This window comes from Cimex lectularius, unplaced genomic scaffold (assembly GCF_000648675.2).
Source record: "Cimex lectularius strain Harlan isolate CLEC.00 unplaced genomic scaffold, Clec_2.1 scaffold248, whole genome shotgun sequence".
In the NCBI taxonomy this organism is placed as follows: Eukaryota; Metazoa; Arthropoda; class Insecta; order Hemiptera; family Cimicidae; genus Cimex; species Cimex lectularius.
Genome location: NW_019392778.1, coordinates 160,228 through 179,281, shown reverse-complemented (window position 1 = coordinate 179,281; position 19,054 = coordinate 160,228). Strand labels below are relative to the sequence as shown.

General features: G+C 39.7%; 1 protein-coding gene across 1 annotated transcript; it reads left to right on the top strand.

The window, feature by feature from the left end:
* Positions 1–3,135: 3,135 nt before the first annotated feature.
* LOC106670906 (sodium/potassium/calcium exchanger 4) lies at positions 3,136–18,153 on the top strand. The gene is made up of 8 exons (XM_014401576.2): positions 3,136–3,420; positions 14,570–14,761; positions 14,818–15,005; positions 15,256–15,499; positions 15,560–15,649; positions 15,771–15,980; positions 16,044–16,375; positions 17,552–18,153. The coding sequence occupies exons 1-8, from the start codon at positions 3,405–3,407 to the stop codon at positions 17,654–17,656; spliced, it is 1,377 nt and encodes a 458-aa protein (XP_014257062.1). The 5' UTR covers positions 3,136–3,404; the 3' UTR covers positions 17,657–18,153.
* Positions 18,154–19,054: the final 901 nt, after the last annotated feature.

Genomic DNA, 19,054 nt, shown 5'->3' with positions numbered 1-19,054 from the left:
AAATATTAACAATATAAAAAAAATTAATACAAATATATGTACACATTAGCCACACAACTCCATACAAGGACATAGCATATACTACCTTGCATGGTTGGGTGGAAATTGGTAGCCGCTCTGGATTAATAAAATGATATTAAATCATTTAAGAGGTCTCTTATCCATGTTCTTTTCAGACGTTTAGTGGTAATCGTGGGAAATGGAGTAGACGTATTTGTGTGTTAGTGTGATTTTGTAATTTACTATGAAAACGTCTGTAATATGTTTTGATGGATGTAAAAATTGTTGGCGTGTGAAGATCTCTGTGAAGTGTGTTATTGTTTACGTAAAAAGGGGCAGAAACTATTAGTATTAAAATTTTGTATTGAAAAATTTGCAATCTTTGAATGTTGGAATATTTGGTCGAAGCACCCGTACATCCAAATAGGTTTGAGTAGGTATGTGTAGGTCGAAAGGTTTGATTTTAATGGTAATTTTGATTGCGGTTGACACTACCCACAGGGACATCTTCCCTGTGGGCCCAGGCAAAGTCCGACCATCAACCCTGGTGCCTGGGGGTAACCAATGATGGAGGCAATATCCCTATTACCTTCCTTATCCTTCCTACCCCTTTCCTTTTCCCTCCCTCTCCCCCCTCTGCTTTGGGGATACTGAACCCGCACCCCTCAGGCATCAGTAGGGAGTTCGTATGACCTCCTGGGTGGGCGATCAGTCCCACCTTAAAATAATACTGAACCACGGGAGTGGAGTATCCAAGCGGCTCTACTAATTGAGCTTGGACTCGTGGTGGTTTGTAAACAATTGCTGGAGGGTACCGGCCAACCGGAGCCGGGGATATAGTGCCTTCTGTATCTCTCCGGGGGTGGTGAAAGGCATGGCTGTGTTGGAAACCACAAAACTGCCTTTTTCAAGGCACATGTTGGATGTGCCCTTTTGAGGGCACTTCTGAACTTGGTCAGTATTGCACCACCTTCGCTAGCAAAGGGATGTGGCAAGTCCATGCATGTAAAATCTTTCTGGAGTTCTTTCGAGAACACTAGGCGTCTGAGAAGTCCCCTTGGGGATAAGTCCGGACGTTAAAGATCCTCATGGGTTTCAACACCCATGGGTAAAGATGGGAACATCTGACCCTTGTGACACACCTGCAAGCACTTCTTCCATCTCAGAAGTCTCCATACTCTGGTTTACTGCGAAAAATCTCTCCTTAAGGTATGCTTGTACTTGTATATTAGGCCTGGGGTAAAAATAATTTTAATTTGTAAAATAATCCCTAATGCCGTACTTTGTCGAAGGCCGGAAAAACAACTAGAAACAGTCCAGTCGCGTACAGTTTCTGCTCGAGACATGAAGTAACGAAATCTGTGACACTGTGAAATTGATGAGTAATGATGGATTAACCAAATTGATAGACTGGTAAGATGTTTGAAATATAATAGAGTTAATTCTTTTGTAAATAAATTTCAACAAAACATCGCAACCAACACCAGGAAAAAACAAAAAACCGACAACGCACAAATAATAACTGACAATGAAAATAACCGCCACCAAGACCGACCAACGAGCACGGAGACCACGCCCCCTAACTCAACGCCCCCAGCGACAAGTGACGGACGCAACAATATATAAACCCCACTCAGACTGAATGACAGACAGTTTTTCACTGAAGATGGCGTAATGCCGAAACGCGTTTGAATAACTCAAACAAAAAACCCGCGAGTGAAGACAGACCCAGTAGTGCCCGTGTGCCGGTTCAACATATACTACTACTACTATATGTCTTTATTGTTTAATATATATATATATANAAAAATGGCAAAAGGAGGGAAAACTCATAAGGTGGGGTTGAGATGGGGAGTTGATGTCCGAGTGGATCGAGGTCAAGATAGCTCAGGTGGTAGAGCAGCGGCGTATCAAGCCGAAGGGCGTGGGTTCGAATCCCTCTCGTGCCATTAACTTTTTTTCATCTCAACTAAAAACCTTAATTAATTGTAATGTTTAATTGATCAAGCGGACAACGAAATTAGTGAATTTAATTCTGTCGATATTGTTCCGGTCTAAGGACAAGTCCAAATTAAATTGCATGATATGCCTTTTTATTTCCTTAAACCAATACATTTCTTTATCAACAATCTGCTTGGCTAGGATCTTCGAGAGTCTATTGTCTGGTCGGGATAAAATTCTTAATATGTAGTCGAAGTGAAGTTTCACAGTGTAGAGAAAAATTGGCAGGAGCATGTCTCAGCATAGCCCTAACCATATTAAAGAATATAAAACATTATAAAAAATAATAATAAATAAAAGCCCGGAGGGGATACCCCAACGGGAAAGCGTCATGACCCGCCTGCGGATCGGTCGCACACGTGCGACTCGTGGGTACCTGTTGGTCGGCGCTAGTCGACCCAGGAGCCAAGCATGCCAAGATAACAGATCAACGTTTAATAGGGACCGAAATGGAATACTTCCGGACTATAGGAGAATGCTCGGGCATGGCAGCGGGCTTAAAGAAAAACTTTTTAGGTTTTTGAGAGATATTGGCATAAAGGGTGGGGTATTTATTTCATAGGTTAAAGTTTAGGTTAAGTTTATGTTAGATTAGGGGTATGCTGGGCGGCGGTGCAAGGCTCCACCGCTGCTCCGCCAAGCCGGGTCGGGGTGGTATAACGAATACCCTCCGACCCGGATTCTAGACAGAGGATATGCATGTGGGATTGGGTTTGTATATAGGAGTATGTATGTATTTCTTGTGTGAGTGGGTGTGAGAATGACTAGTTTTAGGGAACGGAAGGGCGCCGAAATGACCAAAGAAGTCATGGCGCACGATCAGAGCCCAACCTCAGAGTCGCTCAGGCACCGAGGTGAGTGACTCCCCCTGATCCATTAGGGAGAGGCTAGAGGCCTCCTAGGAGGTCTCGTAATTCTAACAATAAATAAAAAAATAATAATATGCACATTTAAATATTGTGTTGGAAGTGGAAATAATTTTCGTTGTTTTTTTTATTTTTGTTGTTGTTATTGTTTTGAGTGCTAGGAAGCGAATGGTCGCACGTTCGTCCTGGCAGTGGGTGTCGGCCCCCACTCGCGGCCGACCCCCGCCCGGCCCGGCCGCCGGTTCCCGGCCCCAGTCCTTCGCCTCTCCTCCTCGTGCCTCCTGCGCCTCCCAGTGGACGGGAAAAGAAAAAGAAAAAAAGTGGAGAAAAAAAAATTCGCAAGGAAAAAACCCGACAACAACAAACGTACAATATCGGACAATTGCTAAGAAGCGGAAGCGTGCGTCCCAAGACGGAGGATTCGGGCCTGGAAGCGGAAGCGGACACGGGAAAAGACCCGGTGGAAATTCTCCCCCCGAGGCGGTGCCGGGAGAGCGAGCAGACGTCCCGCGGGAGCCACCAGCTGCCCCCAACGACATGGAATACGACGAAGGTGAGCCCATTCCCGTCCCGGGACCTCCTTGAGTGAAATAAGTTGCCTTCTTCCTGCGTTTATATTCAGTTAACTCGACATTTTCGAACAATTGCCTTTTATTAATGGATACTAGATTCACACAATAATCCAACATTCCAACAGCACTTTTTGTACTATACGATATCACACAGCACCGTTTTCAAAATGTGAACACGGCCAATGTTTTACAGGCTGCCCGATGTTAAGGCGCGAGCTCAATGAACACCAATTGGTCATACATAAAGTAAAAACACAACACGTGAATTAATAATAATAATAATAAGGTGCCCCTTATGCAAAGAAAAGTTGCTCGGTGTGTGCCATACAGAGAGCGAGCAGGCTTGCCGTCGGATTTAAGAATGCTTCTCGGACTCGGTAGTTTCAGGGTCCCCTGTTCCGCTTTTTAGTTGAATTGGGAATTTTTTATTATATACCCGTCAAATTATGTGTCGTATGAGTGAGTGTATTTATTAGAGTGAATGGGGAGGGGCCTGATAGTAGAATAGGATTCTAATCGCCCCTCGATCTGTGTACGTGATTTGGGTCGATGGAGGAATATTGAGAACTCCATCTACCAAATAGAATGCAATGTATTTATTTGCAATGTGTGAATGTATTTATTTGCGTGAATGCGTATTGAATCAGTATTGTAATATTTCGCATGCGCTCGGGGCTGAAATGTCCAAGCTGTCGGATGCCCTTAAAAAATAAAATTAAAAAATATAATTTATTATTTGTATAGTACATAATAATTAAACACAATTAAATAAGAAAAACAAAGTATAATAAAGCATGGAAAAAGAAAATCCGTCTGCCGGAGGTCGCTGGGTAATATAAAGAAGCAATAGTGCCTTTTTTAATTTTTTTTTTACTATTAAAGGAAAAAGTAAGAACTTGTTAATAAGGAAAACAAAATTTAAAGAAAACAATGAAGATAAAAGAAAGACAATTCATTAGAAAATTAGTTGGGATAACGTGACAAAATTAACGTCACAAACGCGCCATTCGGTAGGATGCACAATGAGAACAACCCATTTCAAAAATAAAACAATCGATAAAAAGAAAGAAGACTAAGAAACGCATAAAACAAACGAAGAGAGAAAGGTAGACAGAGAAAGGAAGGTACAATGAAATAGGAAACCACACACTCACAGATAACGAGACTCGTAGATGCGGACCCGTACGATTTTAAAACAATCCGCACATGTGAAAATTGAGAATGAACTAAGTACAAATAAATAAACAAACAGGCAACAACCTTCCAACTTGTCCTCGATGTATTCGAAGTGGAGAACGTATCGTACTGACTGTAAAACATATTTTGGCCGATTGTCAAAATAAAATAACAAGAACATAACAATATAACAGATAATAACATAACAATAAAATAACAAAAGAAAATACAAATTGCGGGGTAATAAACTACATTGACCAAAATCTCAATTTAAATACAGAAAGGTAGATCCTATAAAAATGATTTTTTTATTGCTTGAGTAGCCAATAATAATAATAATAATAATGGAGTCAGACTAGCAACAGTCTTAGCATGAATGCTAATGCTACTTAAAAACACAATAACACTTCTTTTCCTTTATCAACTTAAAAAAAAAAAAAAAGTGGGTAAAGGAAAAGAAGTGTTATTGTGCTTGTTTTATTATTAAGTAGCATTTTTTATTTATAGTATAGAAAAATAAAAGGATAACGATGATACTATACTCATGCTGAGACTGTTGCTAGTCTGTCTCCATTATTATTATTATTATTATTATTATGGTTGTTGGCTATACAAGCCTATGGGAAACGTTTAAATTACGTAACAAAAATTCGAAATTATAATTAAAGGACGGGAATAAATTTTATAATTTAAAATGTGTTTTTGCATACATTTGGCCTTCCAAATTAATTATTTTAAAATGATGGCTTCGGATGGCAATTGGATAGATTAGTTTATGAGTGAATGTTTGGAGTCAGAACTTCGTAGCGCTTTATTTCTTAGCTAACCTAAGAAGGTTTAAATGTTAGGGATGAAATGACCTTAAAAATTAATAATAATAAATGGGAGCGTCGGTGGGCGCAACGGTTTAGGCGTTGGCACGGCGCTCATCACTGTAAGGTAAAGGTCCCGGGTTCGAATTCAGCGGCCCTGCATTCGAACCCGACATACTTACAAATGGGCTTTTTTTCAAAAACACCGGCACCCAGAGGGTTGATATGACTTCTGCTGTTGCGAACCCGCATAAAAAAAAGAAAAAAAAAGTATTTGTTTGTGTGAGTTCGTATTGGGTGTCTGTTGTTTTATTTCGCATGCGCTCGGGGCTAAAATGATCAAGCTGTCCGATCCCCCCCCCCCAAAAAAAAAAAAAAAAAAAAAAAAAACAAAAAAAAAAAAAAAAAAAAAAAATCATAAAGGCTAGCTAACAGAATTCAAAAACTTGGATTTTGACGGTTCACAAGAAAAATAGAGATAACAAGTGTAACAGAGAGCGAGTGGGTCAGAGAAATTCTAAAATACAAAAACTTATCTACTATTATTATCTAATTTATTTCTAGTCACATTACTTGCGAGAGAAGCCTTAAAAAATAAATAAACTTGTACATAAATAAATAAAAAAAATTCTATTAAATTCACTATTTTTCGTGGTCCGCTTGACCAATTAATATCATTCAATTAATTCAGGTTTTTAGTTGAGATAAAAAAATTGAGTTTTAGTTGAAAAATGGCAAAAAAGAGGGAAAATTCAAAAAGATGGAGTTGAGATGGGAAGTTAGTGCCCGAGTGGATCAAAGTCACGACAGGTCAAATGGTAGAGTAGCGGCGTATCAAGCCGAAGGTCGTGGGTTCGAATCCCGCTCGTGACACTGACTTTTTTATCTCAACTAAAAACCTTAATTAATTGAATAATAATATTCTATTTTACTAAAACAGAATATGAATATCAACAAGGAGGATCTGGACTCGTAGAAGTGTCATCCTTACCCGATTAAGAATAGGCCATGCGAAGCACGAGGGCACTTTTGAGCTTAACTAAAGGGTGGAATTCCCTGGCTCCGTATAGAGAGCGCGTATGCCAGCCCGTATATATAAATTGTGCCTGTGAGTATTATATATTCGCCCTGTTGCGATTCTCGGAGGCAGGTTTGCTTTAATGAATATGTGTTAAGATTTAATGTATTTATTAGCGTGAGTGTATAGCGCGAGATGGCCGAGAGTACCACATCGACCTCAAATCGGTGTTACGTGTAAACGGTGATGGAGGAATATCGAGTACTCCACCACCAATTGACCGAATGGTATGTAAATAGGACATCTATTTAAGAGTGAATGAGAGTGCGAATGGGTTTGGATCTAGGAACTGAATGCATCGGGTGTTGAATAGACCTAGATGTGGGTAGCACCTGGACCCTTGGTTTTTTTTCTCGGCGCCTTATAATTGTAAACTAGAAAAGCCGGAATTACCGGTGGACTGGAAGAAGTAATAAGCTCAACTCTGGACATGTTTGTATGATTTTAGCTTTTATAATCATTTTGGATTAAAAACTCTAAGAGAAAGCATACATTTTGTTGAAATAATTAAATTTTAAAAAATCCTTAAAAATAATGATAATAAAAAATAAGTCATTAAAGACACTGAGCCAAGGGCGAGTCCAATGGAAAGGAAAACAAATAAGCAATAAACATATTGTTTTTAAACTTTTATCTTACGAATACATTTTTTTATTTATTGTGATTGTTGATTCTCAATTTACGTGACAGCCTTGTAAAGTTAACACATTACTCAATCAATTAAGGGTTTTAGTTGAGATAAAGAAGTCAATGCCACGAGCGGGATTCGAACCCACGACCTTCGGCTTGATACGCCGCTACTCTACCACTCGAGCTATCGTGACCTCGATCCACTCGGACATCAACTCCCCATCTCAACCCCCCCTTGAATTTTCCCTCCTTTTTGCCATTTTTCAAATTCAACGGGTGGGGTGGAGATGGGACCGTTAGTGCCCGAATGGATCGAGGTCACGATAGCTCGAGTGGTAGAGTAGCGGCGTATCAAGCCGAAGGTCGCGGGTTCGAATCCCGCTCGTGACACTGACTTTTTTATCTCAACTTAAATGCTTAATTAATCGAATGATATTAATTGGTCAAGCGGACAACGAAAACTAGTGAATTTAACACATTACAATGGTAATAATATTTTTAATGATTGTATTCTTGTTTTGGATGTTTATCGACCTGAAGTAAGTTAAGTTTGGATGATAAAATCTTTAGAGGTCATATCAAGCAATAACGTTTTGCGCTGTGCCGAGCATTCGGTGGGTTTATACCATAAACAGGCCTTGATGATGATGGAATAAATCACCATAAGCTCGGCACAGCCCAAAAAAGCTGGGTGTTTTTTTGCTTCATATGACCTCTAAAGAAGATCACCTGAATTTTATTCTACTATTCGTCCCCCTTTCTCAAACACAATGTACGATGAAAATTTCCTCCCTCATTCTCGCTAAACTGCTTGAATTACACCTTATATATATATATATATATATATATATATATATATATTATGCAGGGTGGGCGACCAAGACCTGAGGGGTAAAATGTCTGGGTAGACTCGTACCCCATCCCTAAACGGTCCGGGACTTGGTCGGCTCACGTGTCCTGCATAAATCTCTTGGACTTGTTCACAAACCCCAAGATTTTGAACCATTTTATCTCGGGGAGTGATTTGGTGATGTCCTCTCCTTCAAAGATTTCAAATCTAGACCTAGCATACCTATCTCACTCTGCGAGGTAGTGCCTTGCGCGTTTCTTCTTTTATTTCGGAGAAGCGAATTACACCTTAGAAAGTCGGGTGTTAAAAGGGTCAAAATGTTGAAGGATGCTCGCTTGCCACTCGCTCTTTTTCAACGGTCTAAAGCACAAATGGGCTTTAAAAAAAAATTAAACACGAGGGCTGATATGATCTTTGCTGTTGCAACTCCTCAAAAAAGAAGAAAATAAAAACTCGCACATTGATCCACTCGCTCTCTGACCTGCTCGCTCATAACCGCCACACTCACATCCATATAACCTCTGACCCACTCTTTTTACACCTCGGTCTCTGACCCTTTCGCCCTCTTTTCCACTCGTTCACTTTCCCTTTCCGTATTTTACCATAAGCTCGGCACAGCCCAAAAAAGCTGTTTTTTTTTGCTTCATATGACCTCTAAAGAAGATCACCTGAATTTTATTCTACTATTCGTCCCCCTTTCTCGCACACAACATACGATGAAATTTTCCTCCCTCATACTCGCTAAACCGCATGAATTACGCCTTAGAAAGTGGGTGGGTTTAAAAGGGTCAAAATGCTGAAGGATGCTCGCTTGCCACTTGCTCTTTTTCAACGGTCTAAAGCACAAATGGGCTTTTTTTTAAAAAACACCTACATCCCGAGGGCAGATATGATCTCTGCTGTTGCAATTCTTCAAAAAATAAAAAATCCACTCGCTCTCTGACCTGTTCGCTTATAACCGCCATACTCACATCCATATAACCTCTGACCCACTCTTTTTACAGCTCGGTCTCTGACCCTTTCGCTCTCTTTTCCACTCGTTCACTTTCCCTTTCCATCTTTTTCTCGGTCGGTATCTTACTCTCTCGCTTTTTTTTCGGCCACTCTCAGGTACACGCGTTCTTTTTCCCCCTTGCTCTTTCACCTGTTTTCCCTCTCGCACTCCGACACACGCGAAATTTTTCCCGCTTTCACTCTCAGTCGCACACTTATTAAAATTTCCCTTTTAATCAATCATCCAAGTAAAATCTTACGATCCCCCAAACGTCGAATGCGCGACAAGGGAGATAACATTTACCAAAATGCAGGTAGATATTTGAACAGTCCACTGAAAGAAAGAAAAAAAAATGTTTATCAACGTGTTATGTTACAGCCTGTTGCGTTTGAGTAAAGTTGTTATTGTGTGTGAATGAGTTTAATCGGAGCGCCCCCATTTTATTAACGCCGAATCATAAAACGGAAATACGCTCGACGATCACTTTGAAATCTTCACCTTATCTAAATTTCTTTCCTAGAAATATGCGACTATTTATCGACAATAAAGATTACCTTTTTCCTTGGGGGGGGGGATTTTGAAAGATTTTCCGTCATTGTATGGTAAGAATAATGGTATAAAAATGGTGTTTATTTTATAATTTGTATTTTTTGGCTGTGTAGGTTTTTCTTCTTTACCCCCTCCCCAAATATTCAGGGTTTTTTATTTTATTGTTTTGCAGTTCACAAAATTGCCTTGGGGGTCATCTAACGGGTCGGCCTTGGTTTGTTTAACGACGGTGGCTGCGGGCTGGGAAGTGGGGGCGAATTATCGGATTAAAAAAAATCGGACGCCTTTTCGACGTCCAGGCTACAATTGTTTGGAAGCGAGGAGATTCTGTATTTTCCTTTTTTTTTGTAATTTATTTACCCTACGCCTTATTGGGCGCGCAGGTACAAAGAGTACCAAAATTAGTAGTTATTGAGGAAGGGGCGGCGGATGCTAAACCTGAGAAACAACCTTGCTCTGATGGTTTAGCATGCCTTCGTCCGTAAAACAGGCACTGTCGCTGTATATTCGAACCGTCCCTAGTATAAGGTTTGAACAGAATTTCATGTGTCGGATTGACTGTATAGTGATCCGGGGACGTCAACCGGCTGTGACTGCTCCGACAAAAGCTCTTGGTCGACAAAGAGCCAGCTTTGGGTGTGGGCCTTGTGACAATTATAATACAATGGGCATGCTTCCTGTTTCACGCCCTTTGGGACAGGGAATGGAGATTTATTTCAATCTGTGTATATATATCTCTATTTTTTTTCTTTAATTTGTACGACTGATTGGGACTGATTCTATTACATTTTGCATATATACAATACAAAAAAAAAAAATTACAAAAAGTACAATTTCTCACTCTATCTCTGACCACCCATAAACACACAAGCACTTGACTTGATTAACAACGGTTGTAAAGAAAGGAGAATAAAACCAGGGTTGAAGACTTTTTAATATTTTTCTACCACAGCTTTACAATACTTCAAATTAATCCAAAAAGAAAATTCCAAACGGTATTACAAGACTGAACCCCAACCACGGATAACGCGTGGGAAAAAAGGGAAGAGACGACCAAGGAAAAATAAAAATTGAGATAAGAGTGAAAGAAAGAGTGGGAAGGGGCAGAAAAATAAAAGGGACCGATTTGAAAAGGGTGCGAATGATAGAGGAGTGAAAATAAAGGCCGGGACAAGAGTGAAAGATGGAAAATGAATGTGAGTGAGAGAGGAAGGGACAAAGAGGGAAAAATAATATAGGAAGAATGTACGAGTTAGGAGGTAGAAAGAGTTAGAAAGGGAGCAGTGAGAGAAAGAGAACAAATTCGAAAGGACGCAAGTGAGAGGAGTAAAGCATTTAAAAAACAAAACCTAAGACAAAAGAGACAAAGGAATAAAATAGAGATAAAACTAGATCGAGGGAAAGGAAAGAAAGAAAAAAGGTGAAAGAGGAGCAATCGTAAAAAAAGAGGTGCACGCTAGAGGTGTGAAAAAATACGAAAAATGCAGGATGAAGCAAGACTGTGAAAAATGGAATGGTTGAAAAAAGGGTTGATTGAGATGGTGGAAGAGAAAAACAGAGAAAAATATCAAGAATAGAAAAGAAACAGAGGGTTTGAACAAATAGGAAAATTAAAGGTCGAGACAAGAGCAAAACAAAGGGGATTAGTATGAAGTGATGGAAAGAAAGAGGGAGAGAGAAGAGATGAGAAAGAGAAAATGTGTGTGTTGCGTGTGTTAGAGTGAGTGGGAGAATAAATGAATATAATTTTATTTAAAATTCTCACAAATTTTGGGACGAGAGAGAGAGAGAGAGAGAGAGAGAGAGAGAGAGAGAGAGAGAGAGAGAGAGAGAATGTGTGTGTGTGTGTGTGTGTGTGTGTGTGTGTGTGTGTGCGTGTGTGAGAGAGAGAAGAAGAGGCACAAGCGAGACATCAGAAGTGGGGACATCAAGCATGGAACAAGAGAGGGACAGGACGGGAATTTACTACAAAGAATTAGTGGACGATGGAGCAAAATTTTGCTTGCTGCGTAACTTAAGACTTATACTTTTCAATACATTAAGAAATTCGACATACGAACGTAAAATTAATTACGTTACTCCCAAAGTGGATTCGAGAGTGAAAAATCGAAAACAACAAAATTGACATTTACAGGGAGAGGTGACGCAATGACAGATGCATTTCCTGTACGAAAAATATTCAATGATTATTTCACTTCTGATGATATCTCGTGTTATCAAATACCTAACTACCTTAAAACAAGTTCTAATCGTACTTCATCATTTATTACACCATGTCGCTATTCATAATATAAACAGTACTGAAATGTACTTTACTCACCATCTGTTTTCATTTCTACTTCTATTTTTCTCAGAGAGAATTCTTGAAATCTGAGTCAATGTATTTTGAATTTGCCTGATCAAACAACACAGGATTATTTCGCTCAATGAGTTTATCGTCATTCGTGTGGTACGGCCGTAAAAACTGTAAAATATCGTTAACAAGAAATGTGACGATCACGGTCCGGTGACAGTGGGAGCACTGTTGGCCGATTCATACGCACCAGTGACGTGACAGTGCCGTGACCGGCATTTTGTTCACCGGCTTGAAAATATTCTTATTGGAAACAGAATGACTTTGATTCTCACCCGGCTTGCGACCGTGACCGTGCTGCCGTCGTCACCGGACCGTGATCGTCGGATTTCTTATTGACTATATTTTAGTTTTCACGGCCGTACGATGACGAAAAACTCTTTGAGTTTGTGCTAAATAATCCTGTGTGGTTTGATCGGGCAAATTTAAAATACATGGACTCAGACGTAAACAAATACTCTCTGGAGGGAAATAAGAAAAAAATGGGCATTTTATATCCACGAGAGAGATACATCAAAATTAAAATAATCAGTGAATATTCTCGTACACGAAGTGCATCAATCGTTGCGTTCCCTCCCTGTAAATGTAAATTTTGCAGTGTTCGACTTTTACGCATCGAATGCACTTGGGAAGTAACATAATCAATTATTATGTGCATATATCGTATTTCTTCCTGTGATACAAAGTTTAAGTCTTAAGTTATGCAGCAAACAAAATTTTGCTCCATCGTCCACTAATTCTTTGTAAAGTGTAGCAAATTCCCATTCTGCCCCTCTCTTGTTCCATGCTTGATCCACTTCTTTTATCACGCTTGTGCCTCTTCTTCATCCAAATCAGTGCGATAATCGAAATTTTGACCAAATAATAAGAGATATGTATGTAAACTGCTCAAAAAGGAATAGGGGTATTGCCAATTTTGTAGTATTTACTATCCCTAGCAGTTTATTTTATTTATATTATAACTTGCATTAAAATTTATTAGAATACGGTGTGTAATGTCCTCTGTTAGCTAAAACCTTTGTGCACGTGTTAGGAATAATGTTAATAAGATTGTCATTAATTTCGTAAGGCATTTCACTCCATAGATGCTGCATTGCTGCACCCAGTTGTTGAAGGTCAACTGGCTGCGGATGGTGATCGAAAAGCCTTCTCTGCAACGCATCCCACGGGTGCTCAATAGGAGGCTGGAGACAATGGGGGAAGGGGCAGTGAGAAATACCCTGGTTTTCTAAACATTGATGAACAACTCTGCCTCTATGAGGTCTGGCTTGTCACCAAGAAATCAAAAATCCCTGTTTTGAGGGACGTATCCCTTGATAATTTCTGGGACATAACGGGCTGTGCTGAGGTCGCCTTCAGCAATATGGAGTCCAGTTCGTCCTCCAGTGTAAATCCCAGCCCAGACCTTTAAACCGCCTCCTCTAAACTGCACTGAAGGGAACACAAACTGGGGCATTGTATGCATCCCTTGTTCCAGGTAGACTCTTCAGCGCCTACTATATAGACAACATGGCATCAGTAAACATAACATTGGTGTTCTCTTCTAGGCGCTTGCTGCACCTTATGAGGTGCTGGTGGTGGGCTGTAGCTGCAGGTCATCTCAAAGGTGCATACAATATGTGGCCAACTTCCCACAAAGATTTATTGATAAAGGCCGTGCCAAAACATTTTATACTTCATTCAGGATCTAGCGGGTAGCCAATGTGATCCCTGTTTTTAGGGATGTATCCGTCTATAATTTCTCAGACATAACGTGCTGCGGTGAGGTCACCTTCAGCAATATGGAGTCCAGTTTGTCCTCCAGGGCAAATCCAGTGTTAATCCCAGACCATTACACCGTCTCCTCTAAACTGTTCTGGAGGGAACACGAACGGTGGCATTGTACTCATCCCTTGTTCTTGGTTCTTCAGTGCCTGCTATCACTATACAGACAGAAACACGACTCATAACAGCATCTCACTTCTAGCCGCTCGCTGCACCATATTCTCCTGAGTTGCTGGTTGTGGGCTGTTGCTGCAGGTCATCTCAAAGAGGCATACGATGTTTGGCCAACTTCCCACAAACTTGATTGGCTTTCTTGTCTTGTGTCCAATTGTATGGATGTGTCCAATAAAATCTTTTATTTGTTATTTTTCAAATTCACTTAATTAAATTTTCCTTCGCGGTTGATAAAGGCCTTGCCAAAACATCTTTTACTTCATTTAGGATCTGGCGGATACTTTGGAAAGGGTTCATTCCTTGCAGCGATGACAATATTTCTGCCCTATCTTAGCGTCATAAGGTGCAGGGCACTCTCAACACGACCCGCAAGAATGGCACAATTATACAGAAGACAAACACTTTGAGCCCTGAAGATGATCTCAATAAAGATCGAAACGTTGGCACGATAAAGAAAATGTTTTTCTGAAACCTACATCACACCAGACCGCATGTCACGATCTCCGAATAATCATTAACTAACGGTCACTAGACACTATACATATATCAGTTAATTTAATTAAAATTAATAGAATAAGAATGAATTACAAATACCCCTATTTATTTTTGAGCAGTTTAGTTAAACGTATTGGGCGATGTGATTTCTGTTCCCACGTAGAGAAATTTCCATATGCATCCCACTTACCTTGTAAAATTTGACTATATGTCATACACTAATATATCTTTAGTAGTGATTGTCAATTGTTGCAGGTGTGCATCCACACCTGAGGCTCAACTGCACACCCCCGGCGATGGACGATTTTCCAAAAGACTGGTTCACCGAACAAGAAAGGTCCGAAGGGGCGGTTGTACTTCACGTCCTCGCCTCACTATACTTATTCCTAGCGTTAGCGTTAGTTTGTGATAAATATTTCGTTCCGGCCGTCGAACGAATATGTAAAGGTGAGCTTAGATGCCGACTCATATGAGATTTTTTTTAAAATGTATTTTCTACACAGCGCTGAACATGTCCAACGATGTGGCCGGGGCGACTTTCATGGCGGCCGCCACATCGGCCCCGGAGCTCTTCGTCAACGTGATTGGGACGTTCATCACTGAGGGAGATATCGGGATCGGCACCATAGTCGGCTCGGCGGTCTTTAACATACTCGCCGTTGCTGCATGCTGCGGCCTCGGAGCAGGAATGGTAGGTAATTGATATGAGTTACACCCACTAACCGAACCGATAGGATGGTTACTCGAGAAGAAATTATGTTTAGCCTAGATGTCAACTTGAAATTCAGAGTTTGAGGCAACAAAGTAGGCCGGCTGTGTCATATTTGATCCCGATAGTCAATAAACGAATTCAACTTCCATAAGAAACGTTTCACGCCCGCCCTCGCCTCACTGCGAGTTTGAATTTCAAGTACCGAGTAATGTAAGTTACGTTTCTGCAGGTGATCCCGCTCCACTGGTGGCCACTGACGAGAGACTGCCTTGCGTACGGTGTCACGGTGACCATACTCATCTGTATAATACACGACGAACGGGTCGAGTGGTACGAGGCGCTCGTCCTCGTCCTCCTCTACATTGTCTATATAGCCATTATGTACTGGGACAAGAAGATTCAGAGCTGCACGACCGGGAGCACCGGCTCGGAGACGAGTGAACAGCCGCAGTCTGACGCTGTCGGGGCTGTCGGTAAGACAAGAAACTGCTTTCTTCGGCTGAAGTTATTTTATTTGTTCCTTTTCTTAACAGAAGGAGGAGAGATGAACATAGGCGACTTACCGCAGCAAAACGGCAACGTCAAGACTAACCGGCCGCCGCCAGAACCTCAAGAAACTGGACGTGAGTATTGCATATAGAGATATGTGAGATTCGAGAGAAGCATTGAGAGAATGAAGAATAGTGAGATGGAAGGATTTGTTAAAAATAGAAAGAGGTATAATATTTTGTGTTTGTTTGACAGTTTGGGCAGTTGTGAGTTTCCCGTACAAAAAGGGGATAGTGAGGAAGCTCGCGTGGCTGCTGGTCCTTCCGATCCACACCGTCTTCCTCGTCACGATCCCGGACTGCGAGAGGCCGAGGTTCAAGAAATGGTTCCCGCTTACTTTCCTCATGTGCATCATTTGGATCGGCTCCCTGTCCTACCTCGTCGCCTGGATGATTACCATCGTGGGTAAATAGAAAGAGCTTGTACATGCGAGACGGAATTATTTGAGCACGAGTGTACTTATTTCAGGCGACACCTTGAGGATACCGGACTCAGTCATGGGGATCACCTTCTTGGCGGCAGGGACAAGTGTACCCGAGGCCGTGTCGAGTGTTATCGTCGCCAAACAGGGCCACGGGTCCATGGGCATCTCCAACTCCCTTGGGTCGAACACATTCGACATCCTACTCTGCCTTGGTCTACCATGGCTCATCAAGGCGTCGTTCCTGCCGACCAGCGCCGGTCACCACTTCGTCGGGATCAACTCTCGCGGCTTGGAGTACTCGGCCATTTCACTTCTTTCGACCCTGCTCATGCTCTACACCGCGTTCGCCGCCAACAAATTCAAGCTCGATAACAAGGTAGACTCGATTCATAACCAAACATGGGAGGAATGAACAAAGCATTCTCTACTAATCAAGGGGTGCAAAAAAGTCCCTCACGCAGTGTTATGTGTTTATAACGGGCACAAGTGCATGGATCATCATAATTTGACATTGTATAAAAAGGAGGGAGGGGTAAATATGATATGACTACTCCTACACACTATGGGCATATGGTTTGGTACAAAAATTGAAAGTTTAAGAAACCTAAAAACCTAGGTGAAATAGTGAAGTATGGATTATCCTATTTTGACATGAACAGGGTATATAACTCCTACTGAAATTCACTTCTCTGCATATGGTTTGATAAGAAAACAATTAGAAATGTAACAAACTTAAAAGTCTAGGTGAAAAAATTCAAATGTATGGTCTTACTAAGTTGAATCTATGGGATTGTAATGTTAAAGTTTAAGAGAATATCTAGGTTGTCTTATTGAAATTTCGTCTTGTGATAAGAAGAGAACCCTTTGATAAAGGTCATACCAATATAGCGGTTGTAGTCCTTGGCAATGTTGGGACTGATCTATCCTCAGTAAAATTTAAAACCATTTAATTATGTCAATTTGTAGACACCTTTAAGATTTTTTTGCCCTGATGATGACCTTAAAATAATACCTCCTGGTGTGAGAATTGACTCACTCTTGCAAAGGTTATGTGCTGACATCTCTGGTCGACCTTCCTATTTGAAAGATTTATGAATTTTTTACACCTGTAGCTTTTGTCCCATGCTTAACCTATTCTTTCTCAAGCCATTTTTTCACCTCCAACTATAAATACACTCCAGTGACCTGGTTGTGGTTCAGGTTCAATGGCTGCTTCTTCTTTGGCTAGTTGATCAGCCTGTTCATTTCCTTCTATATAATCTTGTATTTTCCTAGGACTTTAGCTACTCCTAGACTAGTTTGGAGCTAAAAGCAAATAATGCCCTTATGAGTTAGAATCCAACTTCAGCTTGGAAGATAGTTGGAACCAATGTAATTCAGCTTTAGCCCTAGATTTCCTGTTCCACCTTCAGTTGGTGCTGTCTTTTATTCAAAATTAGCTATGACCTCCTGAAAAGGTCTATCAATGTTGACTTTTCTTTTCATTTTGTCATGTACAGCTTTGACCATCGCAATATTTTGACACAGATTTGACTTAACGTGTGTTTCGCAGGTCGGACACACATGCCTGATAATGTACCTAATGTTCCTCATCCTGGCCACACTCATCGAGCTCAACGTTTTTTTCACCGTCAACTTGCCAACATGCGGACGGTGAGAGAGGAAGAAAAAGGGAACAGAAAACAAAACAACAACATAAAAAGAGAGCCAAATGCACAGAGTTTTTGAAAATTCAAGTTCATCTCAGGAAGACTTCTCGAACAACGTTTCGATCAAAGCATCAAAACAAAAATAACCAAATAATGAAATCAAAAACCAAAAAAAAAATACATTAAAAAATAACAAATATATATACAAATATATATTTAAAAAAAAGAAATTTTTGACACCAAAAAATTATATAAATTTAATTTACTTTTATTGTATCAATGTAAATAAGCTTAGCAAGTTTTTAGATATTGTAATTTTCAAAAAAAAAAAATTGTTTTACTGTATATAATAATAATCAAATTCTAAAAAAAAATCACAATGTTTTTTTATATTAAGTATTATTTAAATACTTGTTAGTTTGTTGTTTTATCCCTGTGCTGAAGAAAAAAGAGAGAGTGAGTGAGCGAGTGAGTGAAAAACTGTAAATATTATCTAAATTTCCCGTCCTTTTTTTTTTTAGTTTACATATCTAATTTATGATTTTTTTTCTTTGATCAATTTCATTTTTTGTTTGTTCGTATACATTTTTTTTTTTGCAGAAGGAATAAAATTAATTTATAAGGACGTCATTGTATTTTATCGAATGCCTATGTACTTCTTAAGCCTGGACGAAAATTTTGAGTTTGAATTATTTTCATATTTAGTCGTGAAAAAAAGGTATAAATAGAGAGGTATAGAAAGCATCACCTTCATCACTTTTTGTATTTTTTTAAGAAAAAGTGTATAAAGTGTGGTGCTTCGTATACAGGTTCCAAATAACGTTACTCTATTCAAAAACTGGTCATACAAGTGCTTTATGTAGGAAAAGTAAGCAATAAATCACTGAAGTTTCCTGTCAATTGATTTATAAATCTCAGATTTTTTGTTCAATTTGCATAATAATGATTTAACAGTATTAATTATTGTTGAAGAGATGATCTTTTACATGGCCCAAATTATTATAAACCGCTTTTTTTGAAATGAAAAATTTACCACCAATGCTCTACCGCTTGAGCGTGATGATAAAAGTAAAAATTGGAAAAAATTTTACTCCATCAAACCTATCAACGTTAAAATCCAAATAATTTAAAGACATAAATAAAACTTTAATATCAGCGGAAGAATGTGACAAAATGACGGACGATTTATTATTTGGCACTAGTGGCCATGGTTGGTTAGAGAATTTTGTAAAAAACAATAATAAATGTCAAATTGTAAGAATTTTTTTTCTAAAATGTTAGTCATGTCATTATAGACCAGGTTTCTTTTAAGGAACTTATCAACCAGTTTTTATTTCAAACATTGTTGACAGCATATTAAATGCAAATTAAAAAAAAAAAAATCATAAATAGATTCTATATTGAGA

Bases quoted from the DNA above. Each gene is read 5' to 3' on its own strand.
- LOC106670906 (XM_014401576.2), top strand. The intron at 15,650-15,770 runs GTGAGTATTGCA...TTTGTTTGACAG, and splicing joins AGAACCTCAAGAAACTGGAC to TTTGGGCAGTTGTGAGTTTC. The intron at 15,981-16,043 runs GTAAATAGAAAG...TACTTATTTCAG, and splicing joins CTGGATGATTACCATCGTGG to GCGACACCTTGAGGATACCG.